The 11,823-nt window shown below is 38.9% G+C and overlaps 1 protein-coding gene across 3 annotated transcripts in view; it reads left to right on the top strand.

The window, feature by feature from the left end:
• Window positions 1-576: 576 nt before the first annotated feature.
• Window positions 577-11,823, top strand: part of atp11a (ATPase phospholipid transporting 11A) — a 53,795-nt gene continuing 42,548 nt past the window's right edge. For all 3 annotated transcript variants that reach the window (XM_030746152.1, XM_030746143.1, XM_030746135.1), the window contains exon 1: window positions 577-956. In XM_030746152.1, the coding sequence (XP_030602012.1) occupies window positions 912-956 (45 nt within the window). In that variant the 5' untranslated portion in view covers window positions 577-911. The remainder of the gene's footprint in view (window positions 957-11,823) is intronic.

Raw genomic sequence — 11,823 nt, 5'->3', positions numbered from 1 at the left:
CCTGACTAATATATTATTACTATTACAAACTTCACGACTGCAGTAAAAACTTTTATCATAATTCTAAATGTTATGAAAATATCTTTTTATAATATCAGTTTAAACCAAACCTGAAAAAGCGGGTGAGAGGAAATTAGATGTGAGACGAATAGGAATTTTGTCTAATTTCTTATCACTAGAATCACAAAACTGTGATTAACATGAGTAATAAACAAACAAACAAACAAAGAAGATGAGTCTTGGCTTGAAAATTGTGTGTATATTCATACAGACTTTTTTTTTTTTAATGATTTCAGCACCATCTCTGTGGACAGCACCAGCATGTGGTTTCGGGGTACAGTCCTCCCAACATGTGTGTGTATGTGTTTAAGTTCAGTTTAATTTACCAGTGGCGCAACAGGCCGCGCACAGAAAAAGAAAACACATCCGATCAATAATTACTAATCGCAAACACTAGAGCGCGCATGCGTTCACCTCGGTGCCAGAGCCACCACCTGGCTCCGTGTGACGTAGATGAAAGAAAATCTCCTTTGGCCGCGGCGCGAGACAAGAAGATTATTAGTACACGCGCAGAGAGAGAGGGGGGAAAGAGGGAGCGCAAGAGAGCCGGATATTAGTTTGGCTCCAGTCAGTAGGAGATCGCCACCGGGCTGTACCTGTGCGAACTGATTTCAAACTGTAGCTGGAGACTCGCAGACGGACACTCCCCCCACACACACTCCGGTAAATGCCCGTTACCGAGTCCTTTTCCTCTTCTTTTTCAGTTCGGTAAGAAGAGGAGGGAGAGAAAGTCATGGACAGAAGAGGAGAATTAAAAAGCAGCTAGCGCCTGCAGTAATAATAACCTTTGGAAAAACAACAATAAGGACAGAGAGAGCAGAAGAAGTGTCCGGAGAGGAAAGAGGAACAGGATGGGGATGGATTTCAGCACTCTGCGTACTCTCATCAGCAGATATGTAAGTTTTTTCCTCCTTTTTCCAGACCGCTTATGCCTGTTACTTCACATTAACATGTGCGACTAGTTGCCTACAAACCAAAGCTATTTTAAATGTTTTGTTTTTTGTTGTTTTGTTTTTTAAAGAAACCTGTGAACTTTTTATCACTGTTGGCTTCAAATTCCGTAGAAGCCGCTCTCAGAGGATTAGGTTTCACTGAAGGGAGTGGAAAGCTCATTGAGGAGTGGTTGGGAAACTGCCTGAGTCTTAAAAACGGCGTGACTCTCATTAACTTGTATCAACTTACATTTTTGTTATTTATAAAATTTTTTTTGACAAGTTGAAGTTTTTTTTATTTATTTATTTTTTTTTACTTGTGTTTTCAAAGTTTACAGCGCCACAAATGACACCCCCACTACACTGATTTTTTCTTTTTTTTCTTTTAAATTTTGAATCAATGAAAGCACATAAAATGCACCTTTACTGATAAATTTTAAATGTGTTTTGATCAACTATTTATGTTTTCTTCCTTTTTTATGTTAAGATTTACACATAGCTGTCAGTGCTAAAAAACAATAAGTTTTTAAATTTTGGTTAAGCATAAATAAATAATAAAAAAGACTAAATTAATAAAAGTAATAAAATATTACTCCAAGTACTTTTTGCAGATGTTGTTTAGACGCAGTACCATTCGCCTTTAAAACACTGTGATTTGAATGAGTGAAATGTTGAGTGCAGTGCGGGCTGCTCATGACAGAACATGCCAAGAAATGCAGACAGGCAGCTATCGTCATTTATGTCAACACTGCCGCTCAGCCTCATCTATTATGCTACCTCTCCCAGTAGAACAAAATGGAACATGAATTATGTAATCCAGTTGTTTTCCTCCCTGCTAGTCAAATCGATGGGCAGCAGTGGAGCAGGCGGCCTATATGGGTTACATTAGGCTCCGCAGTAATGTCTTTGACAATAATCCAAACAGTGCGAGCCCTGCTCACATGAGAGCCAGTGAGGTTTATACCCCAGCTCCATGCTCAGCTGAAGCTTAGACACTGCCTCCAACTGTTGCAAATAGCTGATTAAATACAATTCCCTGCTGTGCGGAGGGGTGAAATGGAGCCATGTAGCTGGAAGCATGCAGAGACAAGCCGGTGACTGGTAGGATGCGGGATGCTGATGAGGTCTGCTGCTGTAATTGGTCTGGATAAATGCTTTATACAAATGGGTTAGAGTTAAATTGATTGCATTGCTGCCATGATGGAAAGAGACTGCTGAATACTTAAGATCAGGGTGGGGAACATTTATCTGGTTGTCAGATGAAGGATTCTCCCGCTGACCACATCTGTAAAATAAAACTACAGTTAATTCAGACTTTATACCGTTTTTGCTGTGATGTAAAGAGCCTGTGGTATGAACAGGCCGCTGAAAGGATGTAACTACTAATAAAACATGTTTGTAGAGTATTTAAATAATAAATTAGTATAATTTTCAAGTGTTTCAAAGTGTTTATAATGAAATGTAAACACACTAATAATATACACCATCGCCTAGTTTTTTTTTTTTTCATAGCATTTTTCTCATCTTTCAGCGCGTTCTAATTATTTCTAGTAATAGACTCATTTGTGGCTTTTAATTCAGATACCAGTCCCCTTTGAATCGCTGGGCTTTGGGCATGTTGAGATTTGTTTCACAAACAGATGTAATAGCCATGACAGATTTTACGGACTGATAAAAGGTTTCACAACAGCTCAGGAATAAACTGAACTGAGCTACGACTTTTCAGAATTAAAAGTTAGCATGTGTCTCTACTAACATGTTAACTCATGCAATAAACATTAAAAACTTAATTTCTACCCATAGCAGCTGAATTATCAGAATAGATGTGTTATAAGGTAGTTATAATGCCTCAAACAGAATCATTAGAAAGCCCACTATATATGTGTAGAAAGTTTGGTTATTCACTCAATAAATAAACAGGTGTTTTTGTACACACAGAATAGACAGTATTGGGTTACCTACAATGCATCTTGGTTCTAAAAGTAAATATTGTGTCAAGCCTTGTTTTATCTTTCTGTGAGGTGGTGTGTGGAGAGAGTGACCGTATGGTGAAAAGATAGCCATACTGTGCTGAAAGACACTGTGACAAACTTTGTCAGTGTTACTCTGCAGGCCTGCAAAGAGAATCAGTTTAAATATTGTACCTTTTTAAAAAAAAAACAAAAAAAAAACAAAAAAAACATTAAAATACAGATAAACAGGCTCAACTGGGGTTACTTTGTACCCATTTGTTACTCATTGCTCTATTTAAGGGCGTGCAGTGTGGTGTTGAAATCCATTCTCTTCAACCGCTGCCATCTCAGATTAGGTAAAAGCCAGATGAGGTTATATAAGCCTACAGTATAGCTCTCTTAAAAAGCGTAACATGCAGAGTTATTCATGTAGTGGCTGTCTGTCCTGTCTAGGCCAGTTGCGAATAAAATGTGATGCCAGTGGTACATGGAGCTCTAAGATGAAGTGTAGCTGTATTGATACAAGCGGCTCACCAACCTTCTTTTGTTCTTTTCTTGGGTTAATTTTAGTCTCTGAAATTAGAAATAAGTACCACTTATATATTTCTAAGCTTTCTTCTGTGCGTCTCTTCAAGTGTTTTTTAGAAGACTTGAGGAGAAGCATTGTTCTATTGTCTTATATGAGTCTGTCATTCAGGTTTGTGGAAAAAAAACAATGCTACAGACTGCGTTCTGTCTCAGGACCTCTGCAGAAAGCGAAGCTGAGTTTTCTGTCACAGAGCTAACATGGAGAGAGAATCAACCATTCACACTCACATTCACATCTATGGGTAATTTAGAATCACCTGTTAACCTAACCCCATTAACTGCATGTTGTCTTTTCTTAATCTTCTTCATAGCTCTACAGATCTTTTAAGCTTTTTTTTTTATTGTTATATAGATTTGACATTAACAGTAGTAATAACAGATGCAACAGTGGGCTAATAACACGTATTAACTAAGTAATAGTGGATACATATGTTAAAAAACAAAACAAACAACCACTGATTGAAAATGAAATGTTGGACCAGCTGAAAGTAGCTAATAACTGAACAAATAATATTAAGATTGCTGAGAGTTCTGAACCCAATTCTGCTGCAGAGAGGGATTTTCAACACTGTGCAGGTTTTTTTTTAACGGAACAGTCAAATATCATTTTTAGCTCGGCTGTTTCAAAGAAAAACTTGATGTATTGTCGTAGCCTTGGAGTTGGCGGTGTCTGTTCCACAAAAACTTTAACGTTGGCCATAATTCGAGAGTGATGTGACCTAGGGTTCAAATTCAGATGCATCTACAAAAACTCTCAAAGTTGAATCTAGGTGACCTTGACATGAAGGTAAAGGTCAGAAGTCAAGTTTTCTGAAAATCATGTGAACGCGATAACTTGAGAATGACACCATACCATAGATGTGTACTGTTTAAGCTAGAACTGTCAAACCTCACACTGACTTTACTATAACAGCACAGGAGGTGCTCAGCACAGTAGCCGCAAATTTGAAGGTATTTTCCAGAATAATCAAACCATATAAAACTGTATAAAAAAAGTAGAAAGTATGATTATTTTGGTTTATGTTGTACAAGCTTAGTAAAGACAGATTTTGGGCTTTGGATTAAGAACTTGCAGCTTGGGAAAAGGGTTAAAAATCTTTTTAACTGTGCTTTTCAGTGCTTGCTGTATATCTGTCTTTTATTAAAACAGATGGTTAGCCAAGTGATTTAAATATAACCTTACATGAGAGGCGCAGTATTGACCTCATGCAAAACCATGCACTCATATGTAGACCAATACACCAGAACAAATATACAGCATTTGTATTATTTAGGACTGCAATTATTATTTGGTCAAGAAATTCATGATTAAGAAACATTTATTGATTCTATTAATTACAAGTACAGTTTTATCTAAATCAGTGGTTCCTAAAGTGTGGGCTGTGGCCCACCAGGGGGCCGCAAAGGTACTGCAGGTGGGCGGTGAGTAATAACAGAAATTCAGTTTGAAATCACTCACAAGTATGCATAGTTACACATTTATATAAACGTATTTATTTACATAAAAAGTAAAAAAGTGAATTAAAACCTGTAATAGGAGGTGGTTAGTTTGTGATATTACTCATTACTCTGACCTAAATTTACCGCTCTTGTATTGAAGTTTGTGTCCCCAAGGCAAGTGGGTCACATACCGGCATGACTGGGTGGTATTAGCAACTTATAGCCAACAAGCTGCGTTGTTTATGTTTTTTGAGTAAACTTTTCAAGGAAATACATCATTTTCATGAGAGTAAAGACACGCAAATTTCACAGGCACAGGTTCTGGGATTTTTTTTTTTGTTTAAATTAATTTTTGGCCTTTATTTGACAGTTAGCAGTGTAGAGAGATAGGAAAGCAGGAGGAGAGAGATTTGGGAAGACACACAGTAAATGGCGACAGGTCGACAAGTGAACCTGCGTCGTCTGCACCACCATGCGGCATACGTGGTTGCCTGCTCATCCGTTGAGCCACCCTGGCACCCACAGGTTCTGTTTTTAAGTGGGCTTCAGCACTCTTGACTTTGGGAACCCCTGAGCTACAGTACCAGTCAAACGTTTGGACACACTGTTAGTAATTATGACCATTTGGCATTACTTGGAAAAAAGTGATCCTTTTTCTATTGTATTCTAAACAATTTACACAGTGCAAAATCACACTACTACTACTAAACCCACTTTGTAGCTGTGAAAATTGCAAATTTCGGATAAAGTCCAAAATAAAACAAACTGGTGGTATCACATTTGTGCTAGGTGTGTTAAAGCAGCCAGGCAGCATTCCTCTCCAGCTGCCTAATGTGGTTTCCTGGAAGTCTCCCTGGTCTCTCTCTGGCTTCCTGCCTTTATATAGTGGATTAAAGGGTTACTGTTGTTCACTATACCTTCACCCACTTAATCCAGTTTACAGCTATGCTTTGAGGTCTAAGCTTATCACTAAATGCTTTACTCCTTATATTCAGCCTGGTTTTGTTTTCTAATTGGCTCATCACTCTGCAGGCTGCATATGAAGTATGCTAACTGATCTGTGCATATGAGGCCACAATAAATGTAGTGGCTGATGATCATGTTGCTCTCTGTATAGTGTCATTCATGAACGTTGGTAAAAAGCAGGGAGATGGAATACAGTAGTAGCCAGGTGACGCAGAGGACACCAGATCACATAAACTCCTTGGCTCTGACTGCCTGTCAATAATTCATTAGTAGACTGGCTGACAATGAGGACTGATGTTTGTGCCGCTTGTTTAGGAGTCTGCTCACTGTGGGGCTCAGGGATGCCCCAGGTTCCTTCATGGGATTCCAGAGGGTCCCCATCTGAAGTGTTTTAACCATAGCCTTCATTTTAGCCATGACATTCATAGCATGTTTTACAACCGAGGTTTTGTGCAATCCTGCAGAACAGAACACCGTTTTAAAACACTTGCACACCCTTTTCTTCTTTTTTAAAAAAAATTTATTTTCTAACCAACACCCCTTCCCACAAACTTCACACAACAGTGCAGAAGGAAGACTTTATTGTGCAAATAAAGTCTAACTTGGCTTAACCTTAAGGAAGTGCCTAAAGGTTAAACTAAGTTAGTCAAGCCCCGAAGAAAAGGTAATGGCAGGACTTGTAATTGCCTTCTACGTTGCATAGGCATGCCATGGTGTGTCAGAAACAGGCAGTTTTTATTTTGAGGGAGAGTGATGTTGTTGTGCTGCTAAGCAGTGGCTTTTGAAGTTTAGTCATGTGTAGCCTACGTAAGGCGTCACCCTGAGGTGAACAGTTAAACACCTGCTCACCCATATTGTCCACAATCCACAAAGTTCACCTGGGTTAACCTCTTTAGGTAAAGGATTTACAGGCTCTCACTGAGCCATTTGGTCTTGGGATTTTCTCACTGCTTGACTAGTTGGTGCATCTTTGTGTATCCGTGTTAGCTCCCAGGACTCACTAGAAAACCTGGGGAATGAGGAATAAATTAGGAAAAAAAGTACTGCCTGAATAAGTGTCTCACAAATATGCCAGATTCAGAAGGCAGAGAAAATTTACAATGCTGAGTGACAGCCATTATTTTAAATACTAGGAAAAATATTTACCATGAGCTGATTATAGTCATGTAAACATACATCATATGAGGCACAGATTGTTTTTCAGTATTGATAATATAAACCCATTTTGACAAATTTACAATTTTTAGTTAGACCAAACAACCAGAAAGCAAACCAACAGATTAATAAATGATGAAATGGAAAAATAGGTGACTGCTGCAGCCACATTATAGCTTCATTCTAGTAAGAGCCGCCCTGTGTATCGCCCTCAAACCACACCTTTCTTTTTACTTGTATACGGCAATTTTTTCTCAACTTTTTAGTCCACTTTAAAATGAAGGAATTTCTGTAGCTGGTGATCCATCATTACCAGTTGCATATGTTTGCTGATATGTGACAAAGCCAAAGAGAACATTACTTCTTTCCTTTTGCTGTTTGTTGCACTTCAATTTTGAATTAATTCACAAGAAACGCAAGTGGACAGAAAGAAAAAAAAATAATTTCTGCAGCATAAATTGTTCTAAACCAGCTTCTTAACATTTTTTTATGTGACAACACTTTTTAAAACAGTTTGGCTCCTTACCATACTGCCCAAGCAATACCTGCAGTAGAGTGTTATAGCTCCATTAAGAGCCTGTATCAGTGTCGTCACAGTAACATTAACAGTATATTACAGCTCAATGAACAGGGGAGACAGATGATAAATAGCCCTAGGTTAATGGTGCATAGAGGCCTCTATCCAAAGAGAGAGAGAGAGAGAGACCGATAACAGATATGGAGGGCGAGAGATGTTGTTTGAACTTGGGTCATCATAATAACATTGCTCCAGGTTGCCAGTGAAAGTGCTGAGGGAGGCAGGTATACACCTTAATGTTCCCCCTGTCTGAGCGAATGATAGCTGGTCGACTCTCTGCTGGAACACCATTCCCCACGGCCCCCGTGTCAGAGAGGGAAAGAGAGGAAGAGAAGTGAAGTGAGCGTCCGCCCCTCTTTCCAAATGCTGATGGTGCACTGTAGATATCACCCCACCCTCGCTTCCATTTAGCCATAATGCCTTACCCCTTTGCTTTGTTTGTTGGAGACATTAGAGGACTATTGATCATTTGGATTTTTTGGCAGGTAGTACTTACCTATAAATATGGAAGTGAAGCTAAATTTTATCTACTTCAAAAGTTTGATTCCTCTTCTTGATGTTGTCCATCAACCTAGAAATTAGCATTTTATTCTGTGTCACTTCAGATGTTGGAAGAAAATGATCTTTCCCGCTGCCAGAACATCCAGGGGGAAATTCATTACATTTAGAGCTTTTGGACCATTGCTTCACAGCATAAAGCCAGTTTCTAGCTCATGGTGAACAGCATTACAATCCTTTGTAATGTTTTTGAGCTGCCCTCCCACCTCGGTTCTTTTAGTTTGACTGATTGTCTAGTGTTTGATATCTTGCTACAGTACAAAGTTGAATAAAAGTTTAAATGAAACAATGAAATCTTAAAACTATGTTCCTTTACTGATATGTTTTCGCTGGGTAGGTAGGTATTTAAGTTTTCAGTTGTGTGATTTGTGATGTTTGTTTTTCTAAATTTGGAAATGTCAACTCAACTTTGGTGCCTAATAGCCCCCTGACTCACAGCATTGATCATTATGCTGTTGTTTACCTCACTGTTGCCAACTTAGTGACTTTGTTGCAAGATTTAGTGCCTTCTCATTCACCTTTAGCAAGTGTTTATTTTATATACTTTTCTTTAAAAAAACCCTTGGCTAGCACAAATTCGTCCTTGCTCATCCCACACAGGCCCAGTTCTCTCTCTGCTCTATCTGTTAAAGTGACAAAGCAGCAGCACTCAGACCGGGTTCTTCCAAATGTCTCTCCAAGTGAGTCATTTTCTATTTAAATATAGCTAAAATTAAAGCATGGACCAAGACTTAGAATATTTGCTTTTGATTATTGTCAAAAATATCATTTTTAAGCAGCCTAATTCTGCTTTGAAATGCAGGAAGAGCAAATCTCTGAGAACGGTCTTTAGACTTCTGTCACAGGTCCATGTGAATAAAGGAGAAAAGCTTCATGGTATGATTTCTGGACAGCGATTAGGTATACATTTGCTGTCATCCCAGCTAGTGCAACAATGTACTCGTAAAGAATTGTTATTATGGCAATCGGTAGTTGAATTCAGCCTTGTTTGCATTCATCTTTTCTTTGTGTTCATGAATAATAATTGTATTTATTACACAATAATCCTGCACTTTCTCCTCAGGGAAAGTTAAAAGCTTTTCAAAGACATCTGAAGGGAGCGCTTGTTTACAGTACAAAGCCTTGCAGCAATCTGTAGTGCAACAACTTATCAAAGATCCCAAAGCTCCCTCCTGAAGGTGCATTTGTTGCTAAGCTACAAAATACAAACTAGCATTATTACCATCTGGAAACCAGATGATACACGGCAGTAAATCACGTTAGTCCTTAATATCAAGCTGCAACTATTGGGTTCTCAAGTGGTCTTCATAGCTGAGCAACTGATGCACATGGAAACATGAAAACAATTGATTATAACATTTTGAGTGCACTTTGTGAGCCACCCATCAGTAGATGACTGTGATCTAACCTCTCAGGCTGTCAGTCTGCCAGAAACAACAAAAAAAAGAAATCAGTGATATAATAGGAGCACACACAAAGGACTGTGCAGATGTATTTTCAGTTTCCCGTGACTCTATGATGATGTTTAATTATGAATCCTGGATCAGAAATATATGTAGTGCTGCAAATGTCCTAAACGTGACAATTGAAAGGACTGGAACAGTATAAATGTATCTGTGCGCAGCATTACCGTGAGCGAACCCGAGTGACAAACTAAATTGTTGAAACATGCCATTTGTAGCATTTTGGCATGAATAAATAATCACCACATTAATATTTGAGTGCAAATACCACAAGCAAAAAAAAAAAAGGCCACCTATAAATTTCCAACCCAACATTATTTTCCATACTGTGTGCCAAGATCAGGTACTAAATCTAAATGTGCTGGATTGATCTGCAAGAATAAGTAGAGCCCAAAGATGGAACATATCTTTAATAGCAGTGTACACAACCTGTTGCTGGGTTTGGAGTGTCTCCATAGTATTTTTATTTTCAAACTGAGTAACATATATTTAAGGAGGAGTGACTCCTCATACTCCTGAGAAGATTTAAAGATTCACACACTGTACATACAACTCAACTACAGCAACATCTTAAAAAATAGCAGAGTCTACGTTGGTGTGTCGAGTAGATGCGTTCCTGAGAGAACTGGACTTGTTCCAGGATTCATGCATCAAAGCCAGCGTGTTGTTCTTCCAACACCAACGGAGACAGTGCATCTTTCTATATTTTAACTGCTTTCTGTTCAGAACGTTGTTCGCTTTGTTTCACAGTCAGTTATTTTGGCCTGCAGCTGAAGCATCATTCATCAGTGACAGACTTTAACAGCCAGTTAAAAGGTGTTCAGAGCCACTTTATTCCTTTTATGTAACTGTGACTTTGCATGAAAGCACTGTTAACACTTGCGCTCTTAAAGTAATTATCTGGAACCTGTAGGAAACCTACAGAGAAGTCTTTTAGGAATTTATTTCCACCATGGTGCTTGGCCACTGTCAGGTGATTGATTTTATTGGAGCCACATGATGTTGTAAGCTTCCCTCCATCCACTAACCTGCTATTCTGTGATTTCTTTCTTTCTCTGCCATTGCGAAGCTGGCAATTGTTGCTGAAAAGTTTTGGAAACTTGCATCAACTCTTAATTAAGCTGTGTCATCGCCTTAAATTGGCCACAAAATGGCATTGCTTTCAGTAAAAGAGAGAAAAGAGGATTTTAGAGGATGGTGGATGAGAGACAAAATGAAAGCAACAAGGATGATTCAGACATTGAGATACAGTAAGAGTCAGTGGGTGCAGAGGAAGAGAAATGGGAAGAGATAATCTCATGGTTGTCAAGGAGATAATGAAGAGCAAACTGACCATATAGTAATTTTCTCCTTTTCGGCTGTCACACTCAGTGTGTGCGTGCATGTGTGTGTGTGCGTATGTGTGTGTATGTATTTGTCTTCCTAGGTGACATGTAAGGGCAGCAGGATTCATGGGGGATGTGTGGCAGTGTAGCACTGTGAGTAGGACAGAGCTAAAGCAAGAGCAATGAAGCGCAACTGAACAAAACTTAACTGAAAAGAAATGTACTATAGTAACACAAAGCACAGAACAAATACACAATAATTGTAAAGAGGAGAACAGCAATCTTTGAGCATTGCCGTGACATCAGATGATGACTGCAATCCAGCAAAAGTTTGAAGAGTCTCAAGTTTTTGTGTCGCCCTGTTTTTGTTCACTGAGCTGCAGCGGGCCACTCTTCTCTCAAAATGTAATTGAATGCAACAGACCATTAGATATCTGAACCTAAAAGAACACCCCGCCGATCCAGCGTTGCACTGTCAGAGTCACAACAGCTAGTTTAAAAATAAAGTATCTAAAGCGCTGGAGCAGAAAATGCTGTCGTTTGAATTCCACTCGTTCTTCCTTCCCGTCAAACGAGAAGGAAGAATGAGTGGAAAAACAGAAAGTCAAGTAAGATTTGACTTCAGTTCTTTATCAGTTGATCATCATGTGGTTGATTTAAAGTCCCCCGGGCCTGGATCAGTTGAACCAACTGGGAAAGCAGACCAGTTAAAAATATTTTCAACTGGAACACACACACAGAAGAGGTAAAGAGAAAAGGTGAACTAGAGGGAAAGAATAGATGGACATGAACAATCAGGTAAAGTGA

This window comes from Archocentrus centrarchus, chromosome 2 (genome assembly GCF_007364275.1).
Source record: "Archocentrus centrarchus isolate MPI-CPG fArcCen1 chromosome 2, fArcCen1, whole genome shotgun sequence".
NCBI classification, from domain to species: domain Eukaryota; kingdom Metazoa; phylum Chordata; class Actinopteri; order Cichliformes; family Cichlidae; genus Archocentrus; species Archocentrus centrarchus.
This window is presented reverse-complemented; position numbering and strand designations above follow the sequence as displayed.